This window comes from Geotrypetes seraphini, chromosome 10 (assembly GCF_902459505.1).
Source record: "Geotrypetes seraphini chromosome 10, aGeoSer1.1, whole genome shotgun sequence".
NCBI lineage: Eukaryota > Metazoa > Chordata > Amphibia > Gymnophiona > Dermophiidae > Geotrypetes > Geotrypetes seraphini.
Genome location: NC_047093.1, coordinates 17,778,919 through 17,799,219, shown reverse-complemented (window position 1 = coordinate 17,799,219; position 20,301 = coordinate 17,778,919). Strand labels below are relative to the sequence as shown.

The following is a 20,301-nucleotide window of genomic DNA, read 5'->3' as shown; positions in this document are numbered from 1 at the left end:
AAAAAAATGGTCAGCAGACACTGGAAAGAGAATTAATACAAGATAGAAAATAAAGCAGAATGAGAAACTGGGAAGAAGATAATGGAAAGAACAAAATGTCGAGACAATAAAATAGAAAAAAGTGTTTTATTTTGAATTTATTAACTGAACTATGTTAGCTTTGGGATATGTGCATCGCAAATACAGTATATTTGTATTGTATTCAGTGGCATAGCATCTGATTTTTTTTTTTTTTTTTTTTGGGGGGGGGGCTGAATGCAAAATATAAAAATGAGCTGGTGGGGATCCACAGTCTTCCCAACTGAAGACCTCCTCCTCCAGCCTGGCAACCAAAAATCTCCAAGCTTTGCAACTAATGGCTGTATCCCCAAGCTGCCATTGTTTTCATGCATGCATGAAAACCAGGGGAGGGGAGAGGGCAGCAGCTCTGAAATACTGTTGCAAACTGCAAAACTTGGAAAGTTCTGGTCGCTGGACCTGAAGAGGGGGGGGAGGGAAGGTGGTCATCAGCTGGTGAGTCTTGGAAATTCCCACTATAGGGTTGCCAGATTCTCCTTTCGGAAAATCTGGACCCCCTAGCCCCGCCTAGTTCCACCTATCCCTGCCCATATCCCGCCCCCAAGCCCGCTCTATTCCCGCCTCCTGCTGCCTGCTCTTGCCGGGCAGGAAGTCCGCGCATGCCCAGACACTACGTGATGATGTACAAAATGAAGTTCAATGTTTTGGGGTTACCAGTTCAAATTTGGTATTCATATTTCTACTTCTAATTTCGGATCCATTGTTCTGTATTTGGTGAAGGTTCGTCTATGTTTTGAGTGTGAAATTGTATTAAATTAATTATGGGGGCCAAAAAGTTTGATCATGTCACCCCTCTGCTGCAAAAGGCTCATTGGCTCCCAGTTGCACACCGAATATTGTATAAATTATCTTTACTCACCTTTAAATCGTTGCTATACAAAACTCCATCATTTATTTATAAAGACTTAATTCCATACTCTTCTCAAAAAACTTTACGATCCAATGAACAGTTGTTATTGGTTATTCCTACTCTTAAATTCATAAATACCCGAAGACAATATATCTTCACCGTTACAGCACCACAAACATGGAATTCTCTCCCACTATATTTAAGGGTAGAGAAAAATCTTGATAAATTCAAAAGCCAACTTAAGAGTTTTCTTTTTAAAGACGCTTTCAATACTTAATTGAAATGCTAATTGCTTTTTATTACTACCAATCATACCAGTCATCTAAAGATATTATTTCCAAATTTATTTTGTTTTTCCCTTTCCTTGTGTAATTTACCCTCAATGTTCTCTCCTTTCCTATTATAAATTGTATTTCTTTCCCCTCTATCCTAGTGTTTCCTGTTGTAATTTGTCTAGTATTTAAATGATTTTTATATTTTTATTTATATTATTGTTATTGTTTTATCCTGTACTCTTTGTATATGTAAATCGCTTAGTAATTATGATAGGCGATCAATCAAATAATAAATAAACTTGAACTTGAAACTTGAAACTTTTATAGTGGTAGTAATGCCGGATGGGGAGATTGGGACAGAGGCTGATAGAAGAGGGCCCCGCCCCCTCCTTAATTTCTGTCCTGGGCCCCAGCCTGTCTATAACCAGCCTTGGATATAATCTGGGAAGAGGGCGGGTTGCCCGGCTTGGGCAGCTGAGTAATTTGGCTATGCTTCTATCTAACTAGAATGGAGGACGGCCCTCTCTTAGGCAGTCAAGCATGTACAGCTGACAGCTGGAAGATTTTGCAGCACAGTGGAGAACAGCAAGGTCACGGGAAGGTGTCAAATAGAGGAAGAGCAGTGTAGGCAGGGGCTTCTGGTCAGAGCGAAGGGGTCAAATGGTCATCTGCTATGTTTATTTCACAGATCTGTATCTCGTATTATCTATACCAGTGTTTCTCAACTCGGTCCTGGAGTTCCCCCTTGCCAGTCGGGTTTTCAGGATATCCACAATGAATGTGCATGAAAGAAATCTGCATATAATGGAAGCAGTGTATGCAAATTAAGTTTATGCATATTCATTATGGATATCCTGAAAACCTGACTGGCAAGGGGGTTAGTCCAGGACTGAGTTGAGAAACACTGAACTATGCAGTATAGCAGCCTCTGACGTCTCCATCTTAACCATATTAAAAATAAATAATACATATAAATTGTAGAAGAATATAAAGATACTATCATTTTCAGAGGCATTAAGGCAGATTTATGGATGACTTCTCCCTCTTTTGGCACGGTGCGTTACATATTTCAGAGAGACGATCAACGCACAGAGGTCAGGAAGCTTGCGGGTTCATGTACCGGGGCGGGGGTTATAATTGCCAGGTCAGATCTTTCAGGCATCCTTTTGGACAAAACGAAGAAGCACTGAAGGGAAACTCGGCTAAAAAAAAAAAAAAGACTGGGTCAGAGTTCCGGATTGGGTGCGAACGGCAGACATTTCTGCAAGTCAGCTTGTTCGCACAGTTTTGAAACAGAGCAGCTTTTGCTCATAAGAACATAGGAAGTGCCGCTGCTGGGTCAGACCAGTGGTCCATCATGCCCAGCAGTCCGCTCACGCGGCGGCCCTTTGGGTCAAAAACCAGCGCCCTAACTGAGACTAGCCCTACCAGTGTACGTCCTTGTTCAGTAGGAACTTGTCTAACTTTGTCTTGAATCCCTGGAGGATGTTTTCCCCTATGACAGCCTCCGGGAGAGTGTTCCAGTTTTCCACCACTCTCTGGGTGAAGAAGAACATAAGAACATAAGCATCGCCTCTGCCGAGTCAGACCATAGGTCCATCGTGCCCAGCAGTCCGCTCCCGCGGCGGCCCCCCCAGGTCAATGACCTGTAAGTGATCCTTTACTAAGACACCTTTCAATCCCCTTTTCCTTCAGGAACCCGTCCAATCCCTTTTTGAAACCCAAAATTGTACTCTGCTCTACCACATCCTCTGGGAAGCGCATTCCAGGTATCCACCACCCTCTGAGTGAAGAAGAACTTCCTAGCATTTGTTCTGAATCTGTCTCCCTTCAATTTTTTTGAGTGCCCTCTTGTTCTTGTTGCCCCCGCCAGTCTGAAGAATCTGTCCCTCTCTACCTTCTCTCTAACCTTCATGATCTTGTATGTTTCTATCATGTCCCCTCTAAGTCTCCGCTTTTCCAGAGAAAAGAGCCCCAGCTTCTCTAGCCTTTCAGCATATGAAAGGTTTTCCATGACCTTTATCATTCTTGTTGCTCTTCTCTGGACCCTCTCGAGTTTCGCCATATCCTTCTTACATTTGTACGGAATCTATCCCCTTTCAACTTTAGAGAGTGCCCTCTCGTTCTCCCTACCTTGGAGAGGGTGAACAACCTGTCCTTATCTACTAAGTCTATCCCCTTCAGTACCTTGAATGTTTCGATCATGTCCCCTCTCAGTCTCCTCTGTTCGAGGGAGAAGAGGCCCAGCTCTAGGGTTTCGTTTTTTAAAACATCCGGAAAGGAAAATCTCATTGTACTACATTTAGTTTGTTAGATAAAATTGGAACCATAAGCCTAGGTGTGAAACAAAAAATGAAACCAAGCCTGGTCTGGCCTCTCCCAAAATATAGGGTAGACCCAGCAGGACAGGCCTGGCAAAAAAATCATATAAACTCCAGAACTACAACAGTTTCTTTTATTTCTCCCCACCGAAAAAAGCAGACCGGCGATGAAGGAGCTCTTCTTTATTTCCTGTTTACTCACCGTGCTGGAGCCAAGATTCAGCTACTGTTGAATAATGTGACTGTTTCCTTTCAGACAAATTGCTAACAGAAACACTCAACTGCATTCATAAATCTTAAAGAACAGAAATCAGTTAATGGACTGGTTGTGTACCCAAAAGTAAGAATGAAAGCAACAAAACCTGTGACATATGTTCTGAGTTAAAAGCCACTGATATTTTTCCCCCAGATTTTATAAAAGTTCACTGTGAAACAAAGAGGCTATTTAAAAAAACATCATTCGGATCAATGAAAATCCATCTTCTTCCCCTCGTGTTTCCAAGCACGTCTTCGCTCTGAAGCCACAAACTGCGGCAAAACAACACAGCGAGTTGTGAATGCAGTAAACTGCACTTAAGATTTGTGACTCCTGACTTAAGAGTCAGGTGTAAAGTCAATCAGTATCCCCGCTTACAGGGTCAGTGAAACGAACTGGGGGGTGGGGGCGATGTTCTAAACATACTGTACCTTTAACAATCGACGCTAAGCCACTTCCAACCAGTTTAGCGCTGAAGTATTTTACCTTCTGATGCTCATAATGGCACTGTGTGGTCTTTTCCGTGCTTCGTAGCATCCTCTGATAATACTATAAAACTACAAATCCCAGCATGCAATAGTGAACTGTTCCCTGCAGAAGCTATCCTATGACATTATAAACTAGACTTGGCCCCTGGCTACATTTGACACAGATGAAAAAGGTTTAACTGGTTCTTTAACATCATCTGGTCAGACTGAGGGCCGGATTCTCAAAACTTACCAATGGTCACTAAACCAGTTCCAGCCGGTTTAGCGTGCTGGTATTTAACTGGCTGATTATCAGAATGGCTCACTGTGGTCTTTTCCCAGCTTCCTATCAGCCTCTGACTCTGCCATGCAACTGTAGTACAACGAGGTCATTACTATTAAAATGGTGAAAAGTGCTTCTCGGGGCGCATGTTTCTGGCTGTGGCTCATGATAAAAATTTTTAAAACCTCACACTCTTCACTTAAATTGTAGCAATATAGTCATGGGAAAAAACCCTCAAAAGCACGTCTCAAATGTGTGTATTAAAGGCGTGTACCAAAGGCGTGCCTTATACGCGCTTGTTGGAAGTCGATGATTGCACCTCCTCTCCCTTCCCCTCCATCCAATAGCGCTGGCACGCCTACAACTGACACAATGACATAGCATTGTTCATAGTTCTGCGCCTCTCCTATCAACCCATGCCTCTTTCCGTGGACTATTCTGTGCATTTGCCGATCACTATTGCCGCAGGGCTCGGTGCTTGGACTCGTGCTCTTCAACATCTTTATAAACGACCTGCAAATTGGTACGGCGAGCGAGGTGATTAAATTTGCGGACGATACTAAGCTTATTCAGAGTAGTGAAGACGCAGGAGGATTGCGAAGATCTGCAACGTGACATAAACACGCTTGAGAAATGGGCTGCGACACGGCAAATGAGGTTCAACGTGGATAAGTGCAAGGTGATGCATGTCGGTAACAAAAATCTCATGCACGAATACAGGATGTCCGGGGCGGTACTTGGAGAGACCTCCCAGGAAAGGGACTTGGGAGTTCTGATCGACAAGTCGATGAAGCTGTCTGTGCAATGTGCGGCGACGGCGAAAAGGGCGAACAGAATGCTAAGAATGATTAAAAGGGGGGGGGTCACGAACAGATCGGAGAGGGTTATCATGCCGCTATACCGGGCCATGGTGCGCCCTCACCTGGAATACTGCGTCCAGCACTGGTCGCCGAACATGAAGAAGGACACGGTACTATTCGAAAGGGTCCAGAGAAGAGCGACTAAGATGGTTAAGGGGCTGGAGCAGTTGCCGTACAATGAGAGATTGAAGAAACTGGGCCTCTTCTCCCTTGAAAAGAGGAGACTGAGAGGGGACATGATTGAAACATTCAAGATACTGAAGGGAATAGACTTAGTAGATAAAGACAGGTTGGTCACCCTCTCCAAGGTAGGGAGAACGAGAGGGCACTCTCTAAAGTTGAAAGGGGACAGATTCCGTACAAACGTAAGGAAGTTCTTCTTCACCCAGAGAGTGGTAGAAAATTGGAATGCTCTTCTGGAGGCTGTTATAGGGGAAAACACCCTCCAGGGACTCAAGACAAAGTAGATAAAGACAGGTTGTTCACCCTCTCCAAGGTAGGGAGAACGAGAGGGCACTCTCTAAAGTTGAAAGGGGATAGATTCCGTACAAACGTAAGGAAGTTCTTCTTCACCCAGAGAGTGGTAGAAAACTGGAACGCTCTCCCGGAGGCTGTTATAGGGGAAAACACCCTCCAGGGATTCAAGACAAAGTTAGACAAGTTCCTGCTAAACTGGAATGTATGCAGGTGAGGATAGACTCATTTAGAAAAGTGGTTCCCAACCCTGTCCTGGAGGGCCACCAGGCCAATCGGGTTTCCAGGCTAGCCCCAATGAATATGCATGAAAGAGATTTGCATATAATGGAAGTGACAGGCATGCAAATCTGCTCCATGCATATTCATTAGGGCTAGCCTGAAAACTCGATTGCCCTGGTGGTTCTCCAGGACAGGGTTGGGAACCACTGATTTAGAGCACTGGTCTTTGACCCGAGGGCCACCGCGCGAGCAGACTACTGGGCAGGATGGACCACTGGTCTGACCCAGCGGCGGCAATTCTTATGTTCTTACCAGCAACTGATCTCATGTTAATTTTGCGACCCTCTGCGGATCTCATTTGCATGCACGGTTCTTTGAGAATGGCTCACCTTTTTTGAATTGTTAGATGTGCAGCCGCTACAGCGGCCCGTCGGATTTTACTGGCAATATTAGAGAAACCGAAACTGAGAAGAGAAAGCAAATTCACCACTAAAAATGCATTAAGTGTAGTAGGAACTAGAGAATGACACAGGGACAAATTTATCCCCGTCCCTGCAGGAACTCAATATCCTCGTCCCAACCCCATAAGATTTGTTGCTGTCCCTGTCGCTGCCACATTCCTGTAAGCTCTGATTTAACCTCACAAGCCTCGGACACTTATGATTTTAAAGTGTTTGAGGCATATGCAGATGAGGACGGAGCTGAGGCATTGGTGGAATGAAGCATTATGACATCACAATCTGAGCTCTATAATGTTGCTACTTATGATTTTAAAGTGACTGAGGCTTGTGCAGATGAGGACGGAGCTGAGGCATTGGTGGAATGAGGCATTATGACATCACAATCTGAGCTCTAGAATGTTGCTACTTATGATTTTAAGGTGTTTGAGGCTTGTGCAGATGAGGATGGAGCTCTCAGGGATGGGGTGGGGACAGGAAAGAACTCGTGGGGACGGGGCGGGAAAATGAGTTCCCATGGGACGGAGGAAATTTTTCCCCCATGTCATTCTCTAATAGGAACTTCCCTGACATTTCCCATTCCAGTCATTGTATTAACAGGGTTGCAAATTTCTACAATACTCTTTGGATGTGAAAGCCTGCAGGGAACAGCAAACCCTTCAACCCCACCTTTGGCATGAATCTGAATTGCACTTTTGCACTGAAATGTAAATTAATGCCAGAGCTCAGGTGGGAGGAGGTGGTGGTGGCTGTTGTGTCAGGAAAGCTCCGCGGCTGTTACTGATTGTCAGTAGCGTTTCTACACTGGTACCAATTCTGAGAAACTCAATAAAAAGAAGCAGACCTCAGGAAAAGGCAGAAAAGAAAAGAAAAAAGCAATTTTCAAATGCATCCCCAGTCATAACTCATAAGAAACTGCAAAACATGAACTAATATACTGTACCTTTGGCAGTGTCTGAAGCAATGATTAACTGAATCCTTTAAGCCTTGGAAGTGTCACTGACCCCTTGACACTAATTTCTCACCCAAAGAGAGGATACGACTGAGGAGAGCTCCTGAAAGCGTTGACACTTTTTTTCCCCCCCCATCCAATCTTTAAAGACTGTCATTTTCTTTCTGCTGCAATGGGGACCTCATTGTTTACCTGGCAGCCATTCTTAATGCCATGGCACACTGCAGAGACGAGCCATTTGTCATTTCATGAGCACCTGGCAATTCTTACGGCTGGCTACTGAATCTTGCAGAGTCAGCTCTCTGCTAAAGGTTGACTGCAGCCCTTTTGCACAGGAGTAGAAATCTGCAGGGACCCTGGACTCACAGTGCAAGGCTAATTCCAGGAGGCAGATTAACTGAAGACAAAAACCCTCCAACTATTATGGATCTAACTTTAACCCATTCAGCAATAAAGGAAACGGGAGTACGATATGTGACCTCAAAAACGAAAATGTTTTATATTGCTGGTGTACATCTATGGAACAATCTTCCGGGCCATCTGAGATTGTGCACAGAATGTGTCAGCTTTAAGAAACTGCATTGGCAGTTCAAAAAGGTTACTATAATAAATTTAAGGATGTGTGGGGGCCATTTTTAAATTATTCTAATGAATAATTTACACTTTTCCCAATTTTAATTCTTACATGTGGATCGGGGGGGGGTTGGATTTCTATTAATAATATATATGAATGATAAGATATTATATTCATGTGGTATATTTTTTGTTGTATATGGAAGTGGGAGGGGGTGGGGGATATATCTTTTTGTTGTATGATATGGTAGATTTTCAAGTGATATTGTATTCTAATTGTTTGATATTTACTGTACACTTGTTGTGAATTATAAAATGAATAAAGAATTAAAAAAAATAAAAAGAAACTACTAAAGACTCGATTATTTGTCAATGCCTATATGTAAGAGGTATAAATGATTCCATGCTGCTTTCTATATATGACCACACAAAGAAAGGGGACTACAAATACACAAAAAGCCAATTACACCATAAAAAAGTATATAAGCCTGCAGAACTGGGCCTTAATATTCTTTATTCATCAATGACCCGACACAATGGCCTACATCAGAGGTCTTTTAAATCAATGGTTCCCAACCCTGTCCTGGAGGACCACCATGCCAGTCGGGTTTTGGGGAAAGCCCTGATGAATATGCATGGGGCAGATTTGCATGCCTGTCACCTCCATTATATGCAAATCTCTCTCATCCAGACGTCTTTTTCAAAACCCAGCACTTTGTCCAGGTTTTGAAAAGAAATTGCATTGAGAGGGGGCATCCACGCATGCCTTCCTGCCCAATGAACAGGCAGTGGGGTGCGGTGGGCTAGGGCTGGGGGCAGAGCTGGGGCATAACAGAATGGGGATGGATGGAATTGGGCGGGCCTGGGGTCCGGATTTTACTGACGTAAAATCTGGGAACCTTCAGGACGATGACTTTCAGGGTTTAAAAAAAATGTATTTGCAATAGTTGTTATCTACAGTACCTTGAACTTACTATGGTGGGGTAGAAGCATTATAATATAGCCCAGTTTACTATAGTCCACACAAAGGCAAATGAAACATAAGTACTGTATTTTCACTCATATACCGCGCACCCGTGTACAACGCGCACACGGGTATAGCGCGCGGGAAGCTGTAATTTATGTAAATAAATTTTTAGATACCGCGCACACCCGTATACCGCGCATGCCGCCCCGACTCTCCCGTCGCCGCCCGACTCTCCTTTCGCCTGCCCCAACTCTCCTCTGGCCACCCTGACTCTCCTTTCGCCCGCCCTGACTCTGCTCTCCCCCTTGAAGTACTGTCCCCACCCTGAAAGCCTGATGCCCCCCCCCAACGTCTGATTCACCCCCCCCCCCCGCAGGACCGCTCGCACCCCCACCCCGAAGGACCGCTCGCACGCACTTGCACCCGCACCCGCACCCCAACCCCAAAGGACCGCTCGCACCCCCACAGCCTCCCGACCCTCCCTCCATCATGTAGAAGCTCCTACCGCGTTGTCCTGCTGCTTCCTCTTCCGGTGGTCCCGGCCCTTCTGTGAGCCCTGCGTCTGCACTGCTTCTTCTTCCGGCGGTCCCGCCCTTTCTCTGACGTCAGAGAAAGGGTGGGACAGCCGGAAGAGGAAGCAGCGCAGATGCAGGCTGTGGGGGTGCGAGTGGTCCTTCGGGGTTGGGGTGCGGGTGCGAGTGCCTGCGAACGGTCCTTCGGGGTGGGGGTGCGAGTGTGAGTGTGTGCGAGCGGTCCTTCGGGGTGGGGGTGCGAGCGGTCCTGCGAGGAGGGGGGGTGAATCGGACATCGGGGGGGGGAACTATGTAAAAAAAAAATTGTAAAACGCGCTCACGAATATAACGCGCATGGTTATACACGGTTTGTAAAAGGGTAGCTGCATCCCTAGGGTTACCAGGTTTTGTGTCTGGTAAAGGAGGACACATGGCCCCGCCCCATTCTCATCTCTTCAAGTTGGGTCTGGAATGCATCTGCGCAGATGCAATGTGATGACATCACCGCCTCGCATCCACGCGTGCGCAGATGCACGCCAGACTCGGCCCTGATCTCACCAGCTCTTCAAAACCCGGACGAAGTGCCAGGTTTTGAAAAGCCGTCTGGACCGTCTTCTGAAAAGAGGACATGTAAATTCGGACGTCTGTTAACCCTACGCATCCCTTGCCAAATTTTCATAGGTACCAGAGCAACTGCTGCCACTTTCTCTATCAAAATTTGATTTGTGCAGTGGATTGTGCCTGCGGCAGTGAACATTCGCAGATGAAAATTCAGCATAGGGCCTGTGTGCACTTGTGGTTGAGAAGGCCCTGTGGCGTCAAGTGCCTTACGTAGGTTTCCATGGAGATAGGCCCCGTGTTGAACTTCTGCCCAGGAACTGCTGCGGCAATCTGGTTCCACTGCTGACAAAATCCAGTGCTGGGAAAGGGAGGGGGGAGACACCCAAGTCCAATGATATTTAGGGGGCCCCATTTCGTTTGTGTTAAGCCTGGCCCTGTTTCTGGAAACACTTGGCTTGGCAGACACAGGGATTTTTCTTTTACAAGGTTGAAAGTTGGAGACTTCTTTTTTTTTGATAGGAAAGGGGCTGACGGCTTTGCCATTCATTAATAACTTGTAACATGCTTATGAAAATTGTGGTACCCTGCGCTACGCCTGACGGTCAAGTCTCAAGCTTCTATTATGTCTTGATATCCCGGAAATCACAGAGTAAATAATTAAATTAGTATTAACGTACAATAAAATCAATACCATTTAACAAAAATAGTAAAAATAAAACTGATTTACAGTACCAAAAGGGACAGGGGAAGGAAAACACATAAGATAGGGGGGGGGAACAGTCTCGTATTACGTTATTTTAAAAGTTCAGTTTCCTGGGAGAACGCATCTCTGAATAGAAAAGCCTTCAGATCTTTCTTAAAAGCACTAAGCGAGGGCTGGAGTCTCGGATCGCTAGGCAGCCAGATTCCATAGCTCGGGGCCCTGAACTTACTTAAAAACAAAGCGGTACCTCTTTCAGTCAGGGGAGCTGCTAAATTAAGCCTAACACAAGGGCATCAGAGCGGTTTTCTGTGGTAGATAATCGAAGGAAGCAAACCCACCGACAAGCCCGTCATGCAGTGTGCTCACCTGTTGAGATATACTCGTTTCTCTGTTAACTGGCCCCTGCCGTGCACCGGGTCATCGTAAGGTTCATTATGAACGACCTCCACTCCTTCTCCGCGGTCACTCTGCTCATGGCTGTGCTTACTGATCATGTACAACTGCCCAATTTTGTACTGAAAACAAAAACACAGAAGACAAATCTTAAGTCTACATGTCCCAGCACATACTTAACTCTCACCCCGAGAAGAACTAGAATAGGCAGAGGCAGCAGATGCGGACTCAATAATCACTGGGGTCCACTCAGTGGCGTAGCAAAGGTGACCAGTGCCTGCCCCTCCCCCGCCACGCACGCGTGCGCCCCTTCCCCGTACCTTTTTAACTTCGATGCGAGTAGCGAAGAGCTTACTGCCTGCATCGGCTTCGGAGCTCTCGATGACATCACTTCCTCCAGGAATTGACGTCAGAGAAAGCCGACACGGGTGGCACATTTGTCGCTGCTCACGCTAAAGTTTAAAAAAGGGACGGGGACGGCAGGGGGAGGAGTGGGAGGGATGCCAATGCCCTGAGGAAGACCGCTCCCGGGGCGGACTGCCCCCCCCCCTTGCACACCCCTTACTATGCCACTAGGTCCACCTCCAAAGAGAATGTCAAAATGTTAATAGCGTAATACTTCAAAACTTATCATGCCACCTTTTGTAGTGTATAGACCAGGGGGTAGGCAATTCCAGTCCTCGAGAGCCAGGTCAGGTTTTCAGGATATCCACCATAAATATGCATGAGATAGATTTGCATCTCAAGGAGGCAGTGCATGCAAATCCATCTCGTACATATTTATGGTGGATATCCTGGAAACCTGACCTGGCTCCGGCTCTCGAGGACCGGAATTGCCTACCCCTGGAATAGACTGACAGACCACTGTTGTTTCCTGGATTGCATGGAAGAAAGTAGAAGGTTAATAATAATAATTAATCCCATATACTCCCCTTAGGACCCTGCGCTCTGTGGACCATAACCTACTCTCAATTCCTTCCTTAAAAATAATTAATACCAGACGTAATGAGATCTTTTCAATATACGCTCCCCAGTTACGGAATACTGTACCTTCTTTCCTTAGAGGAGAATCAGCTCTTGATAGATTCAAGAGCTCCTTGAAGTCCTTTTTGTACAAGGACGCCTTAGAAGACTAACCCCGTCTTTTACTAAGGTGTGCTAACCGATTAGCGTGTGCTAAACCAGTGGTTCCCAACCCTGTCCTGGAGGACCACCAGACCAATCGGGTTTTCACAATAGCCCTAATAAATATGCACGAGAGAGATTTGCATATAATGGAAGTGACAGGCATGCAAACCTGCTCCATGCATATTCATTAGGGCTAGCCTGAAAACCCGGTTGGCCTGATGTTCCTCCAGGACAGGGTTGGGAACCACTGCGCTAAACGCTAACGCGTCCATAGACTAACATGCACGCGTAAGCATTTAGCGGGCGCTAATCAATTAGCGCACCTTAGTAAAAGAGGTCCTAAACCTCTATCCCAGCTCTTCGACCTTCAATGATCCGGAATTTTCCTTTTCTAATTCACAGGATGCACCAGACAGATTCTTTGCCTTCCCAATTGGATTCCCCTTGTTTCTTTTCTATTATTATTGTAGTTCTGCCCTTGTCCCTTATGTGTGAGGTTAGTCCGTGTCCGATCTTGTCTATGTTTTAATTTGCGTTACTACGCCCCTGATTTTATTATGTACACCGCTTAGAAACATTATAAGCGATAGTATCAAATTTTAAATAAACCTGAAACCTGATAGCTCTGACTACTACGCCACACTCTCCTCTTGGCTGTTTAGTTCTACTTACCCATAATATTATTGCATATTGAATTATTGTTTGTTTTTATGTGAATTATTATGTAAGTTTAATATAAAATGCCTAGAAGAAGGGTGATAGGCAGGTATAAATTTAATTATGTATAACAATTTTTATTGAAAGAATCAAACAATCAGTACAATAGGATAATACAAAAATACATTCAATACAATAAGAATTACAATAATATTTCATACAAATTTAAATCATTCTTTCAAATTTAATTTCCATATGAATTAATTCAATCTTATCTACATCCCCCTTAATTCCATCCCCTACCCACTATCTTCCCCTAAATGAAATCCCTCACCCTGGATGAAAGTTGACAAAAATAAAGAATTAAAATAAATAACTGGAATGATAAATTTAATTTAAAAAATGAAATGAAAACCACAAGAGATATTTCCAAATCACGCAGAGATACAGTTACAAAAGAGGACTGACTCCTGTCCAAAGGAGCTCTAGTTTGCAGCCTTACAGGAGCGGCTTTGTACCAAGTAGACACCACGGAGGGAATGGAAAACATGAAAAAGGATCTGCAAAAGTTAGAGGAATGGTCTAATATCTGGCAACTAAAATTCAATGCAGAGTAATGCATTTGGGGACTAGTAATCGGAAGGAGACATGTGTCTGGAGGTGAGAGGCTGATAAACACGGATGGGGAGAGGGACCTTGGGGTGATAGTGTCCGAAGATCTAAAGGCAAAGAAACAGTGTGACAAGGCGGTGACTATTGCCAGAAGGATGCTGGGCTGTATAAGGAGAGGCGTAACCAGTAGAAGGTGTTGATGCCCCTGTACAGGTCGTAGGTGAGGCCCCACTTAGAGCATTGCGTTCAGATTTGGAGATTGTATCTGGCAAAGGACATAGGAAGACTTGAAGCGGTCCAGAGGAAGGCAATAGAAATGGTAGGAGGTTTGCGCCAAAAGATTCTTGTGCACCAAAATGTAAAGAAAAGAATCAAATTATGGCAACGACCTGTACCTGTATGGGGTGAGACTGGAAGCCTATATGTATACCCTATAGGAAGAAAGGGACAGGGGAGATATGATTCAGACATTCAAATACTTGAAAGGTATTAACGTAGAACAAAATCTTTTTGAGAGAAAGGAAAATGGTAAAAACCAGAGGGCATAATTTGAGGTTAAGGGGTGGTAGACTCAAGAGTAATGTTAGGAAATTCGTCTTTATGGAGAGGGCGGTGGATGCCTGGAATGTGCTCCCGAGGGAGATGGTGGAGAGGAAAACAGTGAGGGAGTTCAAAAAAGCATGGGATGAACACAGAGGATCTCGAATCAGAAAATAATGGTATATATTGAAGAACTAAGGCTAGTACTGGGCAGACTTGCACGGTCTGTGTCCATATATAACCATTTGGTTGAGGAAGGGCTGGAGTGAGCTTAAATGAAGACTTCAGCAGATGGAACCTAAGCACAGTACTGGGCAGAGCTTTGGGTCCTGGCCCAGAAACAGCTAAGAAAAAGGAAAATTGAGATTAAATCAGTAATTTAAAGAGAGGGTAAGGTCGGGCAGACTGGATGGACCATTCGGGTCTTTATCTGCCGTTATTTACTGTGTTTAGAATTGCTCCATATCCATGGTTGAAGATGGTTAGTTCAGGCTGGAGTTCCACAGCAATGCTATGTATGATCTGACTTCAAATTTTGGGCAGGATTCTGCTTGCACCACGAGAGCGAAGATCCAAAGGCAGAAGAAATGGGTAATGGAAGAGAACCAGTCAGGTTATGTTGTACAGGTCTTACCTTGGATAGGAAAGGCAGGGAAGGCAGGAAGAAGAGTCAAAGAGTCGGAGGTGGGAAAGGGGAAAACAAACTCATCAGGGATGGTAAAGGTGCGGCCAGAATCCTGGCTGCCACCTGGATTCATTGTCCTGGTTTCACCCCAGTGCATGAATACAGTCCTGTGTTTTCTTAAGAAAGCCAGAACTCCAAGTCCACAGGTGCAGAGGGGCAAACTAAAACTGGAACAATCTTTTCTGGAAGTATAGACCCAGCTGACAAAAAAATATGGTGTGGGGGGTAGGGGGAATTCTTCCTCTCTGATTGAGAACATGGGGTATCAGCTGACACCCCCCCCCCTTCAATCAGCACCTTCTATACTATGAGTCTAAGTCTGTGCCAAGTTTTTAATTATTAATTCATTCTGCAGATACCACAGCCCTGTGGCTCTTGTGCAATCTTGTAATATTAAGCAGTTGGCGAACCTGCTGGTCCATTCAGTAGCTTTAGAAAAACACTTGGCAGACTGTAAGTACGGCACTGTTTGTGCAATCATTAAGAATACAGAGTCTTAGCCAACCTCTGAATGGTGCAATAAAACTCATGGCCTGTGGGAAAGAAAGGTTGAAAAATACCCCTACTGGGGCATTGGATTGCATCCAAGTCTCTTGAGAGTAGAAGGATGCACACGATGGTCACTCTTTATTGATTTCTTGCTTTCCATTTTTAGCATGCTTTTCCCATCTGCACACGCTCTGTTTGGAAGTACAGGACGTTGAAAGTGAAACACAACGAAATGAATTTTAGAATTTTTTTTTTGTTTGTTCTTAAAAGATGAGAGGAGACACGATAGAGACTTTCAAGATCATGAAGGGCATAGAGAGGGTGGAAAGGGACAGATTCTTCAGGTTATTGGGAACCACAAGCACCAGGGGGCCCTCAGAGAAGCTGAAAGGGGGACAATTTTAGAACCAATGCTAGGAAGTTCTTTTTTACGCAGAGGGTTGGTGGACACCTGGAATGCGCTTCCGGAGGTTGTGATAGGACAAAGTACACTAAGGGGATTCAAGGAAGGATTGGATAAATTCCTGAACGATAGGGGGATTGAAGGATACAGATAGAGGTAGGGATAGGTTTTAGACAGAAGGATAAAAAGGGATTAGAGAAGGATCACATTACAGGTCATGGGCCTGATGGGCCGCCGCAGGTGCTGGGCACGATGGACCTCGGGTCTGACCCAGCGGAGGCAACTTCTTATGTTCTTATGAAACCTTTTATTTTTTTTTTTTTAAATCGTTATTTTTATTGCAAGGTTTCTGAAATGTTGATAGTGTGTTCATGTAATCAATCTGATCTAATCTAATCTGAATTTCTTTTATCGCTCTTATCAGGTGCAGGTTCTAGGTGATTTACAAGCAATGAGGCCCTTACAAATTATGGGGAATTACATTTGCAAGAATTGAAAAGGAAAGTCCGGTGAATGACCTAGTTTTGACGGCATAAAGTCTCTCATAAAGTAAGTGGTAAAATATTTACAGTACATTGTTTGCAAGGTATCATAGTATTTTTACAATAGGCAATCAGATACAGGTTCAAGATATTATATTTTAAGTGTTCAGCATAGAGTTTTAAGGTTGGATTGTAGGTGTTTGGCAAAGAGGGAAAGGGAATGGGGACGGGATAAGAGCTCTGCTGAAGCCTCGCGGCGCTCTGAAAATCCCCCTCTTGCTACCATCGAGCAATTTTTGCAGCGTCTTCAGAGGGAGCCTACAATTTCAGGGAGTCGCCTGCTGGACCCTGCGGCGTGGAGTGACGCCGACCTGGAAGTCCAAGGGCCGGAAACCACTCTGAGCCCCGATCGAAGGATTCCACCTCCCCCGCCGCTGAGCGCTAGCTCACCACGTTGAAGGGAGTGAGCCAGAAGTAGCAGCACTCCCCGACCGAGAGGCTGAATCATCTGGGAGCCAGCAAGGAGAAGTCTCGATGGACTTTTTAAGTCCAGAGACAGTACCAGCGGATAGGAGACCAGTGGGAGGAGAAAACCCGGATTGGCAGACAGAAGGCAGTCAAGGTGAGCCGACTTCAACTTTACATGAGCTTTCCTTTCAACATGAAAAACCGTCCGAAGTGACTCTTTGCTCAATATGGGACTTGGTTTCCAAACTGGGAGACTCACTAACTAAACAGATTAAAGAAGGTGAAAATAATTTAAGAATTCAAAAACAAATAATAGAAGAAAATAAACAGGAATTTTCCAATATGAAAATAAAAGTAGGAGAAATTGAAAAAGAAGCAATAATGATTAAGCAAGTTCAATCTACAATAATAAAACATAATCAGATCATTAGAAGAAAATTGGAGACAATGGAAAATAATTATCGAGCCAATAATCTGAGCTTGCTGAATTTTCCAAAAGTTCCATCTATAAACCCAAGGGAAATGATAAAAAGGTACTTCATGGAGATATTAAATATCCTCGAGGACTCAATACCTCCCTTCCCTCGGGTGTACTATTTGCCCACCAAAGCAATGGATCAGCAAGCGGAGGATCAGGTCGAACAGGAACCTCAATTAGATTTAACATCAATTTTGGAAGTACAGTGGTGCCTCGCATAACGGACGCCTCGCACAGCGAACGCTGCGCATAACGAACTTTTTGTCTTGCTCCCTATAACGAACTTCGTTTCACACAACGAAGTCGCCCGAGGGGCCCGGGGGGGGCGGAACTACTCTCGCCGCTTCCTAATGTGAGCCGGGAACAGCAGCACCCTCCTGTCTGAATGCAGTGTTCCGTCATCTCCCTCCACCTTACCTTAGATGCCGAGTTTTCCGGCTTTCTTTTTCGGCCAGCCACACACTTTCAAAGAGCAGCACATGCGCGCATGCTCTGTTGTTCAATCTTCTCCTCTGACGCAACCGGAAACCGGAAGTTGCAGGAGAGGAGAACATTGATCAACTCCAGCAGCTGCGCGTGCACAGCTTTTTGAAAGCGTGCGGCTGGGTGAAAAAGAAAGCTGGCAAACTCTGCATATAAGGTGAGGTGGAGGGAGGGAAATGTAGGGCTGCAGAACGAATTATTTTGTTTTACATGTATTCTTATGGGAAAACAGGGCTGCAGAACGAATTATTTTGTTTTACATGTATTCTTATGGGAAAACGCGTTTCACACAACGAACGTTTCACATAACAAACTTGCTCCTGGAATGGATTAAGTTCGTTGTGTGAGGCACCACTGTATCTAATAAAGATTTGGCTAAACCAGCAACTCTTTATTATCTGTGGCATTATTGCCAGATAAAGAATGGATATGGAAAATGTTTTTTAAAAAATAAAAACAAGGAGTTTCTGGGTTTGAAAATTCAAGATTTCCCAGATGTTAGTAAAGAAACTCAGAATCGTAGACGACAATTTCTTTTGTCAAAATCAGGAGTTGCGCAGTTGGGGTGGTGTTTTCTTCTTGCGCTTTCCATGTAAATGTATAGTAAAGTACCGTGATAATAAATATGTGTTTTTTGAACCGTCCCAACTTACAGCTTTCTTGACGCTGAAACGCCTGGAAAAGGCAGGAACAACAGCGGATTTCATCAATAGAATATAAGCTCCTTAACCCAGCCACTAGATACCTTTTTCTTGCATAGGATTTATTATTTGAATTTCCTTAATGTTCACGCATAAATTCTTGGATCCAATATGAGGACTAGAGAATCTATTGGAAATTATTTTTCTTTTTAAAAAATATGTATAATCAGACAATCTTTCTGTACAAAATGTTTGATTTTGTTAAAATGTAAATTGATAAATAAATAAAGTAAAAAAAACCCAAAACACCCCAAAAGATAGTGTGAGCCCACCGAGACAGATAAGGGAAAAGAGCACCCTGAATGTAAAACCACTTAGGCTATAACTAGTATAGAAATACGAAGTGCTCCTTTCACTCGGGTGCATTAGGGCTTTAACGCGAGCTGAATTGCCACGTGTGCTAGACCTTAATGCCAGCAATGAGCTGGCGTTAGTTCTAGAAGCGTAGCGTGGGTTTAGCGCACGCTAAAATCCTACATGCGCTAAAAACGCTAGCGCACCTTATTAAAAGGAGCCCTAAATATCATGTGAAAAACTTGGATGAATATCCAAAGGTAATGGATTCCAAATAGAGAATGACACGGTGACAAAATTGATCACCGTTCCTGTCCCTGCGGATAACCGCGGGAAATAATCCCATGTCATTTTCTAGTGTCTATTTCAACCTCAGTCCTTCTACACCAGCATTCTTCAAAGCAAAGCTTGCGGGTCAGTGGTTGTGGCCATTCATACTCTGATTCTTATGTGAGCCAAGGATAATGAAGCCATTGTGACATCACTGATGTGATTGGCTCTTAGGCACTGGTGGAATGAGGCATTATGACATCACAATATCTGCTCTGGAATGTTGCTGCTCAATCTCAGCATTCTTCAAAGCAAAGCTTGAGGGTCAGTGGTTGTGGCCATTCATACTCTGATTCTTATGGGAGCCAAGGATAATGAAGCCATTGTGACATCACTGATGTGATTGGTTCTTAGGCACTGGTGGAATGAGGCATTATGACATCACAATATCTGCTCTGGATACCAGAGACTGTCATTCTGTAGTGTCTGTTTCAACCTCAGTCCTTCTACACCAGCATTCTTCAAAGCAAAGCTTGCGGGTCAGTGGTTGTGGCCATTCATACTCTGATTCTTCCCTCTCTCCTTAAAGAATGACATGAAGATGGTTTCCCGCGGTTATCCGCGGGGACGGGAACGGTGATGAATTTTGTCACCGTGTCATTCTCTAATTCCAAACTAGAGAGTTGCGCAGGACAGAAATCCCACCCATCCCCGCCCATCCTCACCAGGATCCTCTCCATCTCCACCCATTCCCACAAGGAATTACCTCCATCCCTGCCCATCCCCATAAAAAGCAGCAATTACTTCTGACAGGATCATCAATTTCACAGTTTATTTTGTGTTTGCGCTGCTGTTTTCCTTGTGGAATCTCTTTGGTGGAACCCTTTTTTTGTTTTCTGTTCAGGTAATTAACTTAAAAACCCCCTCTTTTACTAAGGCTGACATATCCATTATATTATAAGGACGAACCCTGCTTCCAAAGCCTTCCATTGCCGTGGGAGTCCCGTTGGCTAGAGGGGGGGGGGGTCCCTGTGGGAGTCCCATGGGCCAGAGGGGGGGTCCCTGTGGGAGTCTCGTGGGTTAGAGGGGATTCCCGCAGGACCCACAGGATTCCCGCGATCCCTGTTCCCGTGCAGACCTCTATTCCAAACCTCTACTGATGAACATTATAATACTTAGAGCTCCTTTTATCAAGGTGATGATGTAGGAGCTTTGGTATATTATTGCTAGGCCGCCTTCTCGCTTGTGCTTCCTAGGGAATTGCAGTATGTTGTATCCTTGAGGGCAGAGATGGGGTAGTTCTGGGCTACCTAGTTTCTTTAGCCAAGTTTCCACTATGAATGAGAGATCTAGAACAGTGTTCTTCAACCACCGGTCCACGGACCAGTGCCGGTCCACAGAAATTT

At 44.6% G+C, this 20,301-nt stretch overlaps 1 protein-coding gene across 3 annotated transcripts in view; it reads right to left on the bottom strand.

Annotated features, from left to right (window-relative positions):
- Positions 1–20,301, bottom strand: part of PITPNC1 (phosphatidylinositol transfer protein cytoplasmic 1) — a 379,107-nt gene that overhangs the window by 137,215 nt on the left and 221,591 nt on the right. For all 3 annotated transcript variants that reach the window (XM_033960571.1, XM_033960570.1, XM_033960569.1), the window contains exon 2: positions 11,179–11,327. In XM_033960571.1, the coding sequence (XP_033816462.1) occupies positions 11,179–11,327 (149 nt within the window). The remainder of the gene's footprint in view (positions 1–11,178; positions 11,328–20,301) is intronic.